Source organism: Nomascus leucogenys, chromosome 12 (assembly GCF_006542625.1).
Source record: "Nomascus leucogenys isolate Asia chromosome 12, Asia_NLE_v1, whole genome shotgun sequence".
NCBI lineage: Eukaryota > Metazoa > Chordata > Mammalia > Primates > Hylobatidae > Nomascus > Nomascus leucogenys.
The window spans coordinates 74,463,660-74,484,219 of record NC_044392.1 but is presented as its reverse complement, the minus strand read 5'-3'; the positions used below and the strand labels follow the sequence as shown (position 1 = coordinate 74,484,219).

General features: G+C 38.9%; 1 protein-coding gene across 3 annotated transcripts in view; it reads left to right on the top strand.

Moving 5' to 3' along the window:
• Nucleotides 1-20,560, top strand: part of CDC14A (cell division cycle 14A) — a 169,235-nt gene that overhangs the window by 134,570 nt on the left and 14,105 nt on the right. Inside the window, exons 12-16 of one of the 3 annotated variants that reach the window (XM_003260117.3) lie at nucleotides 9,251-9,363; nucleotides 10,419-10,466; nucleotides 12,505-12,627; nucleotides 13,347-13,679; nucleotides 19,174-19,252. In XM_003260117.3, coding sequence (XP_003260165.1) covers nucleotides 9,251-9,363; nucleotides 10,419-10,466; nucleotides 12,505-12,627; nucleotides 13,347-13,679; nucleotides 19,174-19,252 — 696 coding nt within the window. Of the gene's footprint in view, nucleotides 1-9,250; nucleotides 9,364-10,418; nucleotides 10,467-12,504; nucleotides 12,628-13,346; nucleotides 13,874-19,173; nucleotides 19,253-20,560 lie in introns of those variants that run through there. The other 2 variants (XM_003260116.3, XM_012500327.1) reach the window with 2 other exon arrangements.

The window sequence follows — 20,560 nt, the reverse complement described above, 5'->3', positions numbered from 1 at the left end:
CTAAACAAGTAAAAAAAGAAGAAAAGAGAAAGAAAAAATGTAGAAGCAACAAGTGTAGATTTACATTCTATTAGACAGTGACCCATTAGACCCGGACAAGGGCCTTAAACTAAATACTATGGCTCAAGCTTAGCCCACAAGGAACCCAGAATGGAAGGAACACATCATAGCTCTCTTAGGTTAATGATTGGCATCCCAAACAGATTTCTTTTTAGCAAGAAAGATAGCCAGAGTGCTTGGAGATTGGGAACATGAGTTTTCTTTCAAGGACAAAGGATGGAGACCGTTGGAAGAACTGATTTTTAAGCCCAGTGCTCTGTTCTCCAGGATGGCCACTGATGAGGTGACTAAGTTTACCCATTCGAGTCATCTGTCCTGATGAAATGTACACCTTATCCAAGGTCATGTTGATGTTAGAGCCTTTGTTGACTTTTTCTTGTCTCTGTGTTCCAGTCTCACCTATTAAGAGCAAATAAAAAGGCTCTGAACTAAGATTTTAACGTGATAATATAGCTAAGCAAAAATACCTTTTTCTTGCTGTAGTCAGCATTTCCTTCCCAGGTTGAGATCAAGTAAATAGGGCTTTGAGTTATGAACTCTGAAAAGACAAACATAAAGTTAATCCCGTTATCTGAGAAACATATTTACTTTGCAGGAACACAGTACTTTCTATATCATAATCTTGATTAAGTTAACATCTGGTAGTTAGAACATTTTATTCTCATACTCTTTTAATCCCCAATTTGTTGAACTTAAGAATACTTAACATTTATGTATCACTGTGAGGGTAAGGAATGCAATATGATTGGAATTTTAAATAGGTCAGTTTTAAATATAAGTATATATAAATCTACTCCCCCGTCTTAGTCTATTTGGGCTGCTGTAACAAAACACTACAGGCTAGCCGGCTTATAAACAACAGAAATTTATTTCTCACAGTTCTGCAGATTGGGAAATTCAAGATCAAGGCATCAACAGATTTGTTGTCTGGTGAGGGCCTGCCTAGTGGTTCATAGACAGCACCTTCTGTATCTTCACATGGCAAAAAGGGCAAACAAACTCTTAATGCCATCACCTTGGGGGGCTGGGATTTCAACATACGAATTTTGGGGGCTACAAATATTCAGACCATAGCACCCCCCATCATTATTTTAGTTTTAGCCTTTGAAATGCTATTGTTTCTGAAATTCAAGAGCAGAAATGAAAGAATTCAGAGATGCCAGAGAATGATGGTACAGTGAATATTTTACGCAGCATCACGTATAGGCTCTTGGACTACTTTATTAACTAGTTAATGGCTTTGTGCAAGTAACTCTTACAAGCACTTTTCTTGCCATGCTTATCTAGTGCCAGCTCTGGAATATCACATGAATATGGAAAATTCGCTTACTCAAAATTGGACTCAACAGAGTTGGTGATGTCTTTATTGTTCTTATAAATTGCACATGGAAAAATAGATTGAGAATGCTGTAAGAATTTAATGTGTTTCAAGCTGCATGCAGGGTAAAAGTCCATGGAATTTCTGGATTTACTTAGTTTGTATATATAGAAAGTGCAAAAAGGCAGTATTCCTCTTGAGATTGCCTTTAAAAAAAAGATTAAAAGCAGAGATTCTAAATTATTTTTTTCTTTCTAGGCCTACAGTAATTTTCTTGTGATTACTTACTAGGAAGCTCTGTATTACCAGATTTGGAGAATTCGAATAGAGTTTTTTAGGCCGGGCGTGGTGGCTTATGCCTGTAATCCTGGCACTTTGGGAGGCTGAGGTGGATGGATCACTTGACGTCAGGAGTTTGAGACCAGGCTGGCCAGTGTAACGAAACCCCATCTCTACTAAAAATAGAAAAAAAAATTAGCCAGGTGTGATGGCACATGCCTATAGTCCCAGCTTCTTGGGAGGCTGAGGCATGAGAATCACTTGAACCCAAGAGGTGGAGGTTGCAGTGAGCTGAGATCATGCCACTGCACTCCAGCCTGGGCAACAGAGCAAGACTGTGTCTCAAAAAAAAAAAAAAAAAATACAGTTTTTTAGTGCTTAGGATGTAGGTGAAAGGAAAACATCCAGAATGATATAGGTCATAGTGATGGACTAAGTTGTGGTTTAATGATGGACTAAGTTGTGGTTTAGTTGTGGTTCTTTGCCCACTTAGGGTTATGAGAAATAAAACAGAGGCTTCACCTTTATTGAGCCTGGACTTCAGTGCTGGGCTGGGCACTATGAAATATACACAGCCCATCCTGTGGGTCTAGGTTAGGCTCCCTGCTCCCTGCTCCTGCCTTGCACTATACTTTTCCCCCACAGTCCTCATCCCTCCTTCCCTGCTCGGTGATACTCTCTAGGAAGGTAGAGACTTTTATTTGTCTTCAACATGATTCTATTTTTGGCAAAAGGCCTTAATAAGTATTATGTGAATGGATGAAGAAGGCTCATAGTTTCAGAGAAAAAAAAAGGACAGAGACATGAAATTAGTAATAATCTAAGCTACACAAGTGCATTATGTGCTCAAATACAAAATAGTACTAGCAATAAGTGCTCACTTTAACATTTAGGGGCCTATGGGTCCATTATGGCTTGGAGTTATTTTGAAAGATAGAATTTAAAGTACTTTATTTAAAGGGCAAATATTAAATCAGGATCTTAGCATGAAGGTACTATATGCCAGGAACTGTTTTAGGCACTTGACATTAATGAACTCTATTAATACTTACAGTAGCCATATGAAATAGGCACTGTTACTAGGCCCATTTACAGGAGACATACCTGAGGTAGAGGTCAAACCATCTGCCCAAGATCCTGAGTACATGGTGATGTGGTCATTTGAACTTCTGAGCTCTGGCTCCAAAGTTTGTGCCCTCAGCCACCCTCCTGGGAGGCATCTCACTATACTCTGCTAACTCTCTATGAGGTCTTCAGTGTGGCTTTAGTAAATTATATACAGTAATTTTGAGCAAAACTGTAACCATTCCCTGCTAATAAACTTCGTCCAGAATTACAACAGGGTTTTTACATTTTGTCTTTCTACTCTAGGGCTATAGGCCAATATTAGCATACCAATCAGTAGATGCTCTTGACTTGGTGATATTAATTAGATACAGGTGCTGCTAATATTCAGCCAAGTTCATACAAATTGACGATCAAGTAGACAAGAATGTAGTGTTTTAATTACATCTTTGAGATACTGTGATTTATAAAATCCATCAAGTACTCATAAGCAGGGTACATCTTAGAAAAATCTATGAAGTAAAAATTAAATCTCTAATGTCCTGCTTTTTAAGCACCTTTCTTTCCCCCATTATGACAATGAAGACGAGTTCTAATCTGAATGCCATTGGGATCCACCAGAGGTTATTAAGCAGGGGAGTGACAGCACACAGAATCATGGTGCTGGGAGATCACTCTGGCTATGGTGTCATATAGGGCTGAGGGTGGAAGGCCAGGGAGTTGGTGATAGGGAGGTCCAGGTTTTAAAGGTCCCAACCAGTGGCAGTGGCAGTGAATGGGGCAGCCAGAAGAGAGATGTGGGTAGCTCTGATAAATTCAAACTTTTTATTGATCAGAAGCAGCTTATTATAAAGATGACATCTTTGCCTTTCTCCAGCACTTACATCTCATAGGTTCAACATCTGAGAGCTGAAAAGAACTTTAGAGATGACCCAGCCACCTTTCCTAGCCAATTTATTAAAGTCTGCTAAAAATTCCGTTCTCATCTTTATCTTCCAGTTCTTGGACTTCTATTTTTACTCATTTCTATTTAAACTGTCTATTTATGTCATTTTTCTATTATGACTCTTCCATCTTTATTCCCTAGTGTGCTATATTCTATCTCATAGATCTTTTCTTAATGAGACTTTCCACAGCCTTTCCTATAGCTTACTGTGCCAGGATTTTGTTTAGGTTTTGGTCAGCAATTACTTTATCCAGCTGAAATCTGTGGACACGATTGTGTATAGAGAAAACAGCTGGTGGAATAAAATATTTATTCTTCATGTTGTTATTTGTTCTTTCACTAGATCATCACTCATTTTTTTTTAATTGTACTTCTTTTGGTACAATATTTTAGTTTACTGTCATTTTCTTGCCTTTATGTAGGGCAGTCCAGTATCCAAAAGGAAGAGTATTGCTGCTTAGATCCTCCAAAGGGCAATGGGGCATCTGAGAGCAGACCCCTTGCCTGTGGGGGACAAAGATAGGAGGGTCTTCCCTGGACTAGGTAGGGTTCTTCATTATTGCCAGCATCAGCCAAGTGGTTTTGTTTCTTTTCAGCAGATTCCAGGGAATCTGCTTCTCCTGGACCAGCTTGGGACAAGAGAGAGTCTGCCCTGGCATTTCGTAGGGAGAGGGGCTGGAGCCTAAGGGCAGAATGGAGGCCCAGGTTGGGTTCTCCTCATTTGTCATTTGTGAATGTGTTCTTTAGTCATCATGAAGAATGAATCTGGTATAAGGAAGGAGGCCTAACAGCACCTGATGAGAAAAGTCTTCAAACTCTCCCCTGGCTACCAACTCATGAGATTGATTTGTGCCGCACAATATATTATACTGCATTTGCTAATAAACATTTTCCTCCCACAGGCTCTTATGACTTGGTATATCTTATAGGATCAATCCCCTAATAAATATAAGGCTTGTTATATTTATGTCTGTGTGTCTTATTCAGTATTCCAGGAGGCCAAAGACCTTTTCCATATAGCTTTTTAGTTCCTTAATTCTGTAATTTAATGTAAATATGTTTTGAATAATGTTACTATTTTTGTTGAGTTTGAAGGCTATTTACTAATCACTGAGAATTTTATAGTTTATATAGTCTATCTCTCATAGTCCTAAAAATGCCTCACACTTTGTACAGTGGCCACAGAGACAAAATAAAAGATTAGTTTAGACAAAAAATAATACAGTTTACATTTTATAGATTTTTTCAGACCTGTATTGCCTGTCTGGATCTTTCCCCCTTCTTCCCGCTCCTCAAGTCTGGACTCCCACGTGGTTTCCCATACCCTAATCCAATCCATCATCTCTCATCAGACTACTGCATAGCCGCTTAAATGTGTCCCTCCCCCGAGTCTTGACCTCCAATTCATTCTCACAGTGATCAATGGGAGGAAATATATGCAACATATGCAAATGAGGAGGTCGTGTGGGTATAAAGAACTCTTACAAATCACCAAAATACTATGTGCACAAATAAAACAATATGGGAACCCTCCTGGCTGGTAAACATAAAAAATGTTCTACTTCCCTAGAAATGGAAGAAACACAAATTTAAATGATGAGATGCTATTTATGCCTATCAAATGTATTAAAAATGTATGCAGTATTGACAAATGTTTAGGGAATAAAAAGCTCTTAAACATTGCTAGTTGGAATTTACAATGGTACAGCCTTTTTGGAGGGCAATTTGATCATATGTGGAAGATGACTTTAAAAGGAATTCCACTTCTATGAATTTGTCTTAAGGCAATAATAAGAGAGTCTTCATAAACCATGTATATATAAGAGTATGTTTGTTGAGGCTGTTTATAGTGATGAAAGACAGAGAATAGCCTAACCTAGGCTATCGGTTAAATAATAAAATTAGGCATATCTAGACAATGGAATTTTATGGAGCCATAAAACGACAGAGATTTTAAAAAATTTGCCCTGAAAAACTTCCACTGTATGTTTTTTAAGTTAGAAAAGTTACAAAGCAGCATATGTATGTAATACAACCTCTTTTTGTAAGGAAGAAGTAGGTTGGGGGTTTTATATAGCACAGGGAAAATTCTGGAAGACTATGTGCCAGAATGTTAATGTGTTTTGCTTTTGATGGTAAATATATAGGTGGTTTTAATATTTTTTCATGTTTACCTATACTTTATTACTAATGACAAACATATGGTAAACATATCTCCATATATATGGTAAATGCATATATATTTAAATACATAAAAATATATCATAAATATATCTGCATCTCTCTCTCTCTCTCTCTCTATATATATATATATATATATATTTTTTTTTTTTTTTTTTGAGACAGTCTCTACGGCCCAGGCTGGAGTGCAGTGGAACGATCTCGGCTCACTGCAACCTCTGCCTCCCAGGTTCAAATGATTCTCATGCCTCAGTCTCCCAAGTAGCTGGGATTACAGGCATGCGCCACCATACCCAGCTAATTTTTATATTTTTAGTAGAGATGGGGTTTCACCATGTGGGCCAGGCTGGTCTTGAACTCCTGGCCTCATGTTATCCACCTGCCTTGGCCTCCCAAAGTGCTGGGATTACAGGTGTGAGCCACTGTGTCTAGCCAGATACTTTTTTTTTTTTTTTAAGAAGAAACACCTCTGCCTTCGTGGTCATCACCACCACAGCCACCCGAGAGGAGCTGGGGGAGAACGGTGGCCCGCAAGGCTGATCACAGACAATGTGGTGGCTCCTGTGAGGGTGTTTAAGTAAACTTGAGGGGAGGAAGTAAAAGTATGTTAAATCTGGGTAGTTAAGTGCATGGCTGTGTATTGTAGTATTTTTGTTGTTTTCTGATTTTGAGATGTATCATAATTTACAGAAATATTTGACCTTTAAGATTCACAGTAGAATGAGAGAAAAATACATGTAAAGTAATTATAACTTAAAATGTACTGTTATTTAATTTTCTGTTTAACTGTATATCTTTTAAAATGCTTTTATTCTTTTCAAGCAATATATGATCACAGCTTAAAAAATATCAACAAGTGTTGAATTCTAGCAACAAAAAATATCAGTGTCCTTTCTCGCCCTTCTGTATCTCTGGACCCACTTCCAAAGGGGGAAACCTCTAGGAAAATTATAGTATTATTTTTAGTGCCATATTTCTATTATAAATACCTTGTTTATGTTGCTGTTTTTTAATTGATCAATTCTGGACATTTTTCTATTGCCTCCTGGTTGTTGTAGACAGGATGCAGCTCTTCTAGCTCACTGTCACCACCACTTCCCAATATAACTATATTCGTTAAATCAAATCATGTGCACATTATTACTATGTAAATATTGTTCACGGTTTGAGCTTAGTAGTACACTATGACTGTTTTCTTTTTTGATGCTCTCTTTGTTTGTCCTAGACTTAATTGCCTTTTTTAATTTGCATAGTTTTCTATGCATTTAGGAAAAGATAATGCTTTAAAAAGTTGTGCCAAACAATTTTAAATTTTTTCAAAATCTCAACACAGCAAAATTCCATTCTAATTCCATTCTTTTCCTGAAGACATTTCTCCCTTCTAACTTGGACTGGTTGTTCTTAGCCCTGCTGTGTGTGTGTACGTGTGTGTGTGTGTATGTGTGTGTGTGTGTGTGTGTGAAGTCCTAGGATCAGGACTATATAGTCTCATTCTCTAACTCTTCTTCATATTCTTCAGTTAGATCCCTAATTTTCTTGGATCTCATGTTGTCTTTCCTTTTTTCCTGAAGAGCATATCCTGTAATAGTTTTCTCAGAAAGATTGTATGGGAGGTAAATTTTTATATCTGTTTTACCTTTATACTTACCTGAAAGGTTGAATTTTAGAATTACAGGTTAAGAATCATTTTGGATTTATAATTTTGAAGGTGGTTCTAGTGGGAAACACAAAGATCTTCCTAGTTGGAGGAACAAATAAGCTTTCCTGGTACAAAAGCACCTGGTTGACAATGAAACTGATTGTGGCAAGGATACTGTCAGGTCCTCCTAGAAGCTTTCTTGGCCATTCTCATGAGGGCCTATGTATTTTTTGGCCTCACCTCATATTCAGGAAACTGGCTCTGTGCTAAGTAACTGGTAACATCCCAGCACATTGAGTGCTTACTGCAGCCTGGTGAAGCTAAGCTCACCTTCTCAGGTGCACCATCCCACTGGCAAGCCTAGCTGTCAGATCTTCCTGATTTCTGTTCTTGCAGGCTTCTTTGATGGTAATAAGTTCCTCCCCCACTGGGGTTGTATGGATAGAACTGAATGGTAAAACTGATTCCTGGAGATTTTTTAGAAGTGCAACTTGAGACTCTAAGAGAACCCTCTCTCATGAAGACTCCATGATCCTGTGACTGTTGAGCTGGTATTCTTCTTGGGCAGGACGACCTTTCCTGGGATATTGGGCTGCGTCACTTGTACCCATTCTTTAAGGGACTGCCTCTAGGAAGCTGTTGTCCTTATTCTTTCTTTCCCACTGACCTTGTGCTTTGCATTTCTTTATTTCTTTTTTAAACTCAGAGATGTGATGGTGAGGTTTGGTCTTTTTACTGAGTCCCAGGGTTACCTGTGGAACCCAACATAGGTGGCAGGGAATGAGGAGGTATTGCGATGAGAAATGACTCAAATGTGACTGATGGAAGTACATTTTTCATCAAACAAGAGTTCTAGTTTTAAATAGGGGAGGGGACTATTATGGCTGGGAGGGATTTTAGCAAATCCAAGGCACTTTGATTTTTCAGTTGAGGAAAAAAGGCAAAATACAGTCTTCACTGGTGCAATGACAGTGTGCTATGGCATATATTTTAGAAAGAACATTGCATCTTGGGACAAGAAATCTAATTTTGAAGTCATACGAAGGTCATTAAGAGTTTATGGGAGCTTGGGCAATATTCCTAACTGCCATGAGTATGTCCTTTTTTCATTGATAAATTAAGGGTACCAGTGCCTCCCCCTGCATCAGGGCTATTGAAGAGACTTGCATTTGAAGAGACTAGCATGGTACTTCTGTTTTTCAAACTATAAAGAGTTATTTCAGAAGGAAAGATCTAGTGAACGTGGTCCTTTAAATCCTTCTGAAAAGGGCTTGTGTGCTTTTACTAGTGTTACATGATTACTGTGTTAATAACTTACTGTATAGATATCCTAAAGTATTTTTATCTTGTATTTTTGTAAACAAATTATGGAATTTGCAGTGATGGCTCCTGGTAGTATCTAAAAACATATTTGTACTGCATCTGTGGGCCCTTCTGTATCTAGGCTATATTCCAACGTATGATTGTGTCTGCAGGAGAGAGTCTCCTCTGTTGCTGTCCAGTGTAACAAACAGCTCCTTTTATATTCTACCACATCTATTCCCATGCTTCTTTGATTTGGAATTTGACTTGTTGCCTATTGAACTGGCAAATAGTCGAGGGTTCTTTTGTGTAAACTTTGACAATGCTGATTCATAGTACCTTTAGTGACTTAATCTATATTAAGATAATCTGTATAAAATGTATCTATATATGTAATCTGTTAAGAAACCTATATAAAGCCAAATTTTGACCTTTCTGTGAAACGTGTATTTTTTTCCAGAATAACTTAGAAGATGATGATGTGGAAATGAAAAATGGTATAACCCAGGGAGACAAACTACGTGCCTTAAAAAGTCAGAGACAGCCACGTACCTCACCATCCTGTGCATTTAGGTAGATCTCTTTTAAACACTTCAATTCATAGCGTGCTTCCCTTTGTGAATAGAACATTTAATCTTCTCTTTAATCTGTAATCTTCTCTTTTGAATTTTGTTCTACAAATACTAAGTTTACTATTTTCTGTTGTTTATTAATTATTTTATCACTGTTGGGAGTAGCTAAAGTTTAGAAGTTTATCAAAAGCAACTGCTGCATCTCAGTCTCTGGAATTCTACCTTAAGATGCAAAGCATTTATCTCTGGGACTCTGTTTCAAATTCCGTTTGGATTTCTCCCCTTCTGCTGTGAATGAGTTTCTTGTCCTGTGTTGGATCCTCACAGGTGTGCTGAGGCTTTTGTATTGACTCATAGTGTATATAAAAGTATTGTATGCCAGTCTCTGGCAATCTAAGCTAGTTCCTCAGCTTTACCTTCTATTTTTGAAAAGTTTAATAAGCAATTCTTACCTGTGCCTGTAAAGTTATAAGCCATCTTGACTTATGGAATCAATGATGAGACTTGACTTCTGATCACAACATTTGAAACCTGCTGATAGCTCAGATTGGGTTAAAAAAAAGGGGAATCGAAAGGTGCAAACATTTGTAAATATCATCATTTTTTAAAATTACAATATACTGGGTGGCAAGGCCCCAGTCCACAAATTAATATAATGGGAAGCAGCAGCATTTTTTTGACTTATAAATAAGAGATACACATAGCAGAAGGATGTTTTGCCGGTATGGTAAACACCAAACAGATTCACAAGGAATTTAGTTTTCATGTGTAATCTGGGAGAACCTATAACACTGTAGTCAGATTGGGTCTTTACTGAGTTCCTGATCTAAGGAATAAAGGTTCATATTGCTCAAAGATGAGGTTATCATTTTCTGCAGTATTATGAGAAAAGGGGATAGCAAACCTGGTTCTGGGTAATCTAATATCCATTTGCAAGGTTTCTCCCTTTTGCTAATTTAATATTTTTACTGGTTTGATACCATTTGATGTGCCTTGTGGTCTTTTTGAAAACGTGTGGCCTGGTGATATGTGAGCATCTGTCTTTGATTTCCACAGGTCGGATGATACAAAAGGACACCCAAGAGCAGTGTCCCAGCCTTTCAGGTACTGCCAATGAGGTTGAATGTCTAGTAGCTTGTAAATATATGCTTCCTTTTAGCCATGTTTCCCAAGCCTCAAACACGAAAATCAACTGTACACAGCTTTTTGCTTTTTAAATTGCTTCCTTTCTCTTCCATATTGTTTATGCCTTATTTTTAATGCTTACCAAAAAAAAAAAAGGATTTTGTTTTTTTTGCTGGCATGCCCACAGGGCTGTGTGGTGGTGGTAGAGACATCGATGTATTTTGTGCTCTTAGCACATTGTGGGGGGTCTCTAAGAAACTACAGGTGCTCTGCATCTTTCCTTTTGATCTAGTGATAGATCTAGCTTAAATTATTTTCATTTTTATTGGTCCTCTTTCCCTCTATTTTTTCCCAATCAGCATGCATTCGTTCCCCTCCTTTATTTTCTAGTCTTGTTTTCTTCTCTACCTTCCTTTTCAAGAGGGAACACTAGTTTGTTCTGTGGAAAAATGTCCCCTGAAACCTCCTGGAGTGGTACCATGATCCGGTGTGGCACTTGGTGAGAGCAGTAGAGACGTTTGGCCAAGAGTGTTGATGAAATAGGGGAAAGAAGCTCTTCACCTGCTGGTTCTTATTCATTCTTAGGTTTAGGACTGCTTAGTGAGGGCAGTTCTAAGAGGGCTCAAGCTTCTGGAGCTTCTGGAGAAGCTCAAATTGCTTCTTTGTAGAACTTTTTCCATTTTTATTTTGGAGGCAAAACATGAGCTTAAGCTGCTGTTTGGTGGGTGGATAATGAAGGAAAGAGTCTACAAGTAAATAAGCTTTTCTCTAGCAGAGAGGAAAACAGAGTTCAGCTATATTAAATGATTTATCTAGGATCAAACAGATTTGATATTAAGATTATGACTGGGCCCTGCCTCTCCAGATTTGAGTCAGTTTTTCCTTTTTGTCCACTTGGCAAATATTTATTGAGCACCTGCTCAGAATCCAGCATTGTGCTAGCCACTGGGAATTGAAATGAGAGAGAATTCTTTGCCCTCAAGGAGCTTATATCAAGTAACGGAGATAGACAAATACCAGATGATGCAATATGGTATAAGAGCTATGATTTACTATGAGAATATATGATGAAACATATATTGCTTGGGAACTCAGAGAAGGCTTGCTTGATGAGGTAACAGCTGATTGGACCATTAAAGGCTAAGTGTGATACAAGTGGGTCAAATGGACATGGAAGATAAGATGTAGAGGATGGGAAGGAGATGAGAAAATGCCCTGGCAGGGAAAATAGTCTGTGCAAACTGGACAAACGTGTGGACGCTACCCATTCAGGGAACTCAAGGCATTTTTATGTAGCTGGAATAGAGATGTCCAATGGGAAAGTGTGGAAAGAAGGACCTGTCCAGATTTTGGAGGGGCTGCAGAAGCCAAGCCAAAGAGTTTCTATAGGCTTATGGGCACAGAGGAAAGATGAAATGATTTAAACAGTTAAGTGACATGATTCACTGAAGGCTATTCACAATTTGAATTGTTTAGGAATAAGATTAAAAGATGCCACCGTAGTCAAGGATAAGAAATAAAGATGGCCTCGCCTAGGGTAGTTTGTAGGGTGAAAAGGAGAGGATGGATTTGAAATATAAGAAGTGGAATCTAAGGTTGTGCTGAGGAATGAATACCAGTGGCAAAGAAGGACAGTGACCCAGGAAGACAGGATCATGGCTAAGAGCAGGACTTTGACTCCTGGGTTTGAATCCCAGGTCTGCTATTCACTAACTGAGTGACTGGATGAGGAACTTTTCCTCTGTGTTTTTGTTTCCTCACTTGTAAAGTAAGGACAGCAATATTAGCTACTTCGTAGGGTTGTTGTGAGGACAAGCTGAGCTGACATCTTTAAGGTTCTTAGAACAGTGCCTGGCAGAGTTAGCGCTGTGTCAGTGGTGGCTGCCACTGCTGTCATCACTATTAGGACCTGTCATGATATCTTTAAGATTGATTAATTTATCTTGTCCTAGTTAGTTGCTGAATGTTTAAGATAAGAATACTTTATTGTGACAATTTGCTATTTTTCTCCACAAAGATTAAGTTCATCCCTGCAAGGATCTGCACCTACTTTGAAGACATCAAAAATGGCACTGTCCTCTTCAGCGACAGCCAAGAGGATCAACAGAACTGCTTTGTCTTCAGGTGCCACTGTAAGAAGGTAATTTTCCTCTCCCTCTTCTAAGGTGCTGGTTTGAGGTAAAGGAAGCTTGCAGCAGGCGATGAGTTTAGCTGCAGTTTTGTCAGAGGAGGGGACAAGGGAGAAGAGGAGAAACCACGGAAGACCCTGTGATGTTCTGGGGCTTCCGTTCCTGTCTTGGGAAGGCAGGAGACAAGGTTGTGGAGGGAATGGTGCAGAGCGTGCTCTTCTTCTAGAGAGTGAGCAGCTGGCTTAGTGTGATCCAGAAAATGGAGTTCAGTTATATATACAAATGATATTGTCATTTCTCAGCTGAAACGTATAGGCAAGGGAGAACTAACCAAAATGGGTGGGATGTTTGAGGTAGTCATGTGATTGAATATGTACTTAAGTCTGCTTTTAACGCTCCCCTTACATGGCCCTTTTCCTTTACTTTCCTCCCCAGGGTAAATAAAACTCCGTGAGTTCTATTTCAAGATCTGTAGTCAAAGTGTTTTAGCCAGTTTCTTGGGTCCTAGTTAACTGCTTTTGACAAAGCAACTTGATATGTATAACTCAATTCTACATATTATCATAACACCAAGGGTGATGAAGAAGCCATCCTGACATCATTCACATTGATCAGACTCATCTTCATCATGTTCCCCTAATGTCATGAGTATGTGTTTTAGAAACATGAGCTCTGTGTGATTGTACATTGTTGTCTGTTTTTTCCCTCCTCACTTGTGTTTTCCATTCAGCTTTTCCATAAACTCCCGGCTAGCCAGTTCTCTAGGGAACTTGAATGCTGCAACAGATGATCCAGAGAACAAAAAGACCTCCTCATCCTCTAAGGCAGGCTTCACAGCCAGCCTGTTTACCAACCTCTTGAACGGCAGCTCCCAGCCAACTACCAGAAATTACCCCGAGCTCAACAACAATCAGTACAACAGAAGCAGCAACAGCAATGGGGGCAACCTGAACAGCCCCCCAGGCCTCCACAGCGCAAAGACAGAGGAGCATACCCCCATCCTCCGACCCTCCTACACCGGGCTTTCTTCTTCTTCAGCGAGATTCCTGAGCCGTTCTATCCCTGTAAGTTCGGAGACACCACCTCCTGGTCCTCAGAACCCTGAATGCAACTTCTGTGCCTTGCCTTCCCAGCCGAGGCTGCCACCAAAGAAATTTAATAGCGCCGAGGAAGCCTTCTGAGCGATGCCTTCCCTCTGTGCTGTGAAACTGTCTATGCACTACATTCTGCTAGCTCCTCTTCAAGTAAATGCCAAGTTTCAACTGGGTTTTCTTCCTTCCTTCTTTTTCTTCCTACCTCCAACTCCTTTTTAAGTAGTTTCTCTTAAAAGGGAAATAGCTTTCATTCTTTTGATTATGGGCATTGTTGACTTCAGTTACTTTTCAGTTATGTTTCCAATCACTCTGAATATTTGGTGCTAAGCCAGGAGCTGATTCATACAGTGGATAGCATTTGCTGGGGGTGTGCTGGTTTGAGGAATTATGGCTTTTTCCACACCATGTATCAGTGAATTAATTTTGGAGTATTGAAACGTGGAAGGTGCTGAATGAACAGTATCTTCCTAGAACTAAGCATTAGGCCACTGAATATTTCACCTCCTGCAAGGATCTGACCCAGAATAAAATAAGTGGCAAGTGGAAGATGCTTCTAAGAAGGGCTTATAGGTAGGTACCTGGGATGCAAGCGGGGGAGCAAGCAGAGTATCAGGAAGGTGTTTAAAAGTAGCCAGCACTCTTCTAGAGAAAGGTGGGAAGACCTCCAGACACATCTTACCAATGAGATCTCTGTTTAGGTTACCAAGCTCTCTTTAACAATCAACAATACCTGGTAAGCTAAACTCTGTTGGTAAACTCCTATTATGAATTACTTTAATAACCTGTTTTGATTGCCTCTAGGGGTATTGAGATATATAGGAATGTGAGTTTCAACTTGAGAGGAACAAGGACAAATAGGAAGGAGAAATCAATCCTATGTATTAAGGAAATATGAAGCATGGTACATATACATACAGTGTTGCAACACTAATTGTACTCAGGGCATGAACAAGCCCTGGGTGTCTTGGACGGCTCTGGCCTGGTGTCCCTTCACGCTTGCTATTCTTGAAACATTTCCTCAGCCATCATCTAGGGAGTGGCTGCTTCTGTAGAGAAGAGGGGAGAAGGAAAGGTGCTGGTGGCAGTGTGCTGCATATGGCCCACTCAGCAAAACAGGAGCCCCATGGTTCATCCTTAATGACATCCACTTTGTTTAGTTGACAGTTTAGAAACCATGAGGATGGGCCAGGTGCAGTGGCTCACGCCTATAATCCCAGCACTTTGGGAGGCCAAGGCTGGTGGATTACCTGAGGTCAGGAGTTCGAGACTAGCCTGGCCAACATGGTGAAACCCCGTCTCTACCAGAAATACAAAATTAGCTGGGCGTGGTGGTGCGCACCTGTAATCCCAGCTACTGTAAGGCAGGAGAATCCCTTAGAACCCGGGAGGTGGAAGCTGCAGTGAGCCAAGATTGCACCACAGCACTCCAGCCTGGGTGACAGAGCGAGACTCTCAAAAAAAAAAAAAAGAAACCATGAGGATGAGGATGTTTTCTAACATGATAATGCAGTGTGTGTGTGTGTGTGTGTGTGTGTGTGTGTGTGTTCATGTGTGGTTGCATTAGATTCATTACCACTCCTGTCCCTACCTCAGACCTCTTTTAAAATTTTTTCCCTCTCTGTCCACTCTCAACCCATTCCCTAAGAGGAGCCTGGCATATCTGATTTTCCCTGTCCGATTTTACAGGCATGAGCCACCATGCTTGGCCTTGGCATTAGTTTAGACTCCTTTACAGATTAGGGTCCTAGGAAATTGCCAGCCCATCTACCCCTTAATCTGATTCTGATCCCATGATCCCACTATATAAATTGGGTGTATAGGTATCATAAAAACTTAAATCCATGTAACTAAGGATTAGATGTAAAAAGATAATATATTTACATTTTCCTAACTATATTTATAAATCATATACTTTCCAGCAGGCATTGGGTTCAGTCAGCATTTTCACATATTGATTGTGGATCAGCCCCTTCTTTTGGATCAGAATGCAGATCTTTCCGTTTTCAGAAAAAGCGCTAGAGATATATAGATAATCATACAGTCATGTGCTGCCTAATGATGTTTTGGTCAATAACAGACCACGTATACAGTGGTGGTCCCATAAGATTATAATGGAGCTGAAAAATTCCTATTGCCTAGTGACGTCGTAGCCCTTGCAGGGTTATAACTGCAGTACTCGTGTGTTGTGGTGATGCTGGTGTAAACAGACCTACTGTGCTGCAGCCATATAAAAGTCTAGCAATACAATTCTGTACAGCGCATAACACTTGGTAATAAATACCTGTTACTGGCCTATGTATATACTGTGCTGTACTTTATATCATTATTTTAGAGTATACACCTTCTCCTTATTAAAACAAAAGTTAACTGTAAGCCTCAGGCAGGTCCTTCAGGAGGTATTCCAGAAGAAGGCATTGTTGTTATAAGAAATGACAGCTCCACGTGTTACTGCTCCTGAAGACCTTCCAGTGGGACAAGATGTGGATGTGGAAGACAGTGACATTGACTATCCTGACCTGGTGTAGGCCCAGGCTAATGTGTGTGTTTGTGTCTTCATTTTAAACAAAAATTTAGAAAGTAAATACTAAAAATATTTAAAATAAAAAAATATAGGATAAGGATGTAAAGGAAGAAAATACTTGGTACAGTTACACATACAATGCTTATTTTAAGTGTTAATTTCAAGCAATTGGGAGTTGATAAAAAAAATTAAAAAATAGTAAACTAAGTATTATTATAAAAGAGCCAAAAGTTAAAACAATTAAGTTTATAAAATACAAATGTTACAGTAAGCTAAGGTTAATTGATTATTGATGAAAGAAAAATTTTTAACATAGATTTAGTATAACCTAAGTGTACAGCGTTTATAAAGTCTACAGTAGTGTTCAGTAATGTGCTAGGCCTTCATGTTCACTCACCACTCACCCACTGACTCACCCAGAGCAACTTCCCGTCCTGCAAGCTCTATCCATGGTAAGTGCCCTTTACAGGTGTACAATTTTTAAATCTTTTATACCATATTTTTACTGTATATTTTCCATGTTTAGACACACATACTTACCATTGTGTTATAGTTGCCTGCAGTATTCAGTAGAGTAACATGCTGTACAGGTTTGCAGCCTAGAAGCAATAGGCTATACCGTCTAGGTTTGTATAAGTGCGCTCTATCACGCACACAGCAATGAAATTGCCTAAGGATGCATTCGCAGAATGTATCTTTGTCATTAAGTGATGCATGACTATGTAAATACCTTGCAGACTACATACGTAAAGGTATTGTGTAATCAACATTTATAGCTGAATGCCAGTAGCATTGGTAGCTTGACAAGAATAATGTTCTACTTTTTTGTTCTCCTCTTTGCTGGTAGAACCATGGGGGCATTCTTTAGACAATTGTTAATCTCCCCTAATGATGTTTACATAACTTGATTTGGGTCTCGTTCCATATTTTGTTATTTCTTTTCACTTCTCCTCCTCCTCATCCCTCTTCTGGCTAGAATAGAGTGATTTTTAAATAATTCAATGTAAGTAATAGTCTGTGTGGGCAGTTGCTGCCACTTCCCTTCTCCTCCCTCCTAAATTTATCATCTTATTGTAAAGAAAAGCATTTATAAACAGAATTATCAACACAACATTTTCCTCCCTCTCACCCTCCCTGGAAGTAAGAAGCAGCAGGTCTTTGCAGCAGACCTTCTCCACTTTAACTTTGCTTAGAAAACCTCCTGTGAGAGGGAAAGCTCCAAGTCCTACTTCTGCTGACTTGTGGTCAAAAAGCTAAATTATGATGAAAATCCCCACTTTGTGTGGAATAAGATAGGAGATTATGAGTTATTTTTGTTTATGGTCCAGTGGAACTTGTCTAATTATACTGGGTTTATTGTCTAAATAAGATCATACTTCTAGTTCTAGTACTTCTGAAGATGTGAGATTAGGAGCCTTGAAGAACTAGGAAAATCACTCAATAAAAATGTTTTAAAATTCTTAGGTAGGAAAATGAAGTCTGCATGGCAATATCCTCCCAGAACCTTTAAGAAAGACCCAGAAACTCTTAGGGGATGGGGGTGATGGGTATTTAGAGGGAATCTAATATTTTAAAAGCTACAATTAGCATCTCTTTTGAAAGCTGCAATTGCTCACTCACTTTTTGCAGCAGTTCAGCCCCCAGAAAAATGTAAAAATGATTTCCTTATTCTGTCATTAAATCGTTTAACACAGAAAACAAGAACAAATGTTAAGGATTCCTTATAGTTGTGACAGAATGCTGAGGAACAGTCAGATTTTATTTTTATTAATTTGTCCTCTTTTGCTAGTCTTGCAGTTTCTACTGCCCTGTGCAATGCACACACACAAGGTTACATTTTTGTTGACCCACTTACTATAAAAAATGAATTTCACTCCCTGACACTCAGAGGAGTCTTCAAAAGCTTAAGAAATGAGGGACATGTGATTATGGTGTAGGTGGGGTGGAAGTATTTTATTAAATTGAAATTACTTGTGGTATCTGTCTTGAATATTTGCTATGCTTTATTTTTATGACACTTAATCACTGGATTACTAGTCATCTACATTGACCTTACCTGACCCCCAACTCTGAGTTAGTTCATGTTGCTTCTCCCATAAGCCTCTCTATATCCCACCTTGGTCTAAATCAGAATACTCTTTTTCACTCAGAATTTTTATCATCCACTAGACTATATGCTTTGTGAGGGCAGGGATGGTGCCTCTGGTTTTTATGGTTATATGCCCTGTGCATGGCATATATTAGGCACTCATTAAGTATTTGTTGATTGGATAAAATGATGGATGGTTAAATGAATGAATGCTCTATAGCTTTAATAATAAAACTATACAAATAAGTGAAACTTATTATAGCCTGTAATAAGCTTAGTTATGCACTCTTCTATCTTAATCTTCAAATATTTGCAGGGATATTCTCATAGTGAAGGTTGTCGGTAATGTCAGTGGTGCCATCGTCTCTTGGAATTTTTCCTTTCTTCTCCATTCAGTTGCTTCCTCATCCCTGTTGTGTTTGGATCTTTGATGATCTTCCTAACTTGTCTCTTTCCACCTTTAATTCCTACTTTAAAGTAGGGTTGGCAAACTTTTTCTGTAAAGGGCCAGATAGTAAAGATTTTTAGCTTTGTGTCCCAACTATTCAACTCAATACATAAACGAATGGTGTGGCTATACTAAATAAAACTTTATTAACAAAAATAGGTGGTGGGTTGCATTTGGATAGTGAGCTGCAGTTTGCCAACCCCTGCTTTAAAGCATTGCCAGATAAGAGATACAGATTTCAACATCTTATTTCCCTGTTCAGAAATGACCAGTGGTCCCTCAGTGCTAGAACATAAATACTGACTTTCTTTGCTGAGCTTTCAGGCCCTCTGTACTGCATTTCTGTAGTATTGTATCTTTGCACCAGCATTTATCTTGCTTATTCTCTTGTCTTCTTCTCCCACAATGTTCATGCCTACTGCTAGTCTTTAGGAAGCCCTTTCTTGGAAGCCCCCTGCTCTCCTTACCAATTTCTCATCTTTAAATAAAGACATATATTACCTTCCCTGTCTTCTGTGAAGCTCTCCCCAATAAGTGGAATCCACCCTATAATTAATACTTTATCATGTATGCTATTACATACATGAACATCTATATTTGTTTACATATTGTCTATGTATGTAAGAATTGCCTCCAAATTTAAACTTCCTTTTGCAGACATTTCAAAAAGTTCTTTTATAGTTCATGGTTTCTAACACAGTACTGGTTACAGGAGGGAATTAAAAATTAAAATCCTCATTTGGCTGAAAGTTGAAAGCAAAATGGAAATGAAATATTGTGTGCTTCCTACTTTCCCTCAGCATTCTTATACGATAGTTGAAGTTGGCTTAAATGTAGTTCTCTTTTCTAGTGTTAGTAGCATTTTTATACTCAGTTGGTTAATGCTGCTCTTTGGTTATGAAGACTGTGGATGTTTTCTACCTCAAATTTGACCAATGTAAGAACAATCTTGGTAGCCTATGAATAGGTTAAGTTCTTCTGTATTCTAACATCAGGTAGAATACATATGTATTTTAAGGAATTATTGGTCCTTAAAGTAGGACCTGGAATGATATCAAAATATTAGAATCTAGCTTTATAAAATAACCAGTTTGATGAAAATCTGAGTGATCGGCAGTGCACTAAAGCATGGTTCATTTTTACTTTGGGATAATGTTAGTGCTGACAGTGATAAGCTACTTATTGATTGTTTGAATATCCATTCCCAGTAAAGTGCTGATACTTTCCAGTGGTATGTAGTAGTGTTTCCTGATATCAACTTGTTGTCTTTTCCCTCTGCCTATTCTCCATTTTAAAAATTGACCATCTTGTCCTGATTTTAAATAGGACATTTTTATTCATCTGCTTTTGTTGCTATTAAGAAATACCTGAGGCTGGGTAATTTACAAAGAAAAATGGTTTATTTGGCTCACAATTCTGTGGGCTGTACGAGCACGGCACCAACAATCTGCTTGGCTTTGCCTGAGTCCTCAGGAAGCTTACAATCATGGTGGAAGGCAAAAGGGGATCTTGCTTATCACATGGCACGAGGGAACAAGAGAGAGGGAGGATGTGCGAGGCTCTTTTAAACCACTAGATCTCATGTGAACTCATACATAGAGTGAGAACTCACTCATTACTGGGAGGACAGCACCAAGCCAGTCATGAAGGATCCACTCCCATGACCCAAGTACCTCCCACTAGCCCCACCTCCAACACTGGAGTCACATTTCAACAGGACATTTGGAGGGGCTAAAACATCCAAACCATATCAATATTCATTTATTAATTCATATTAATATTATTAAATATT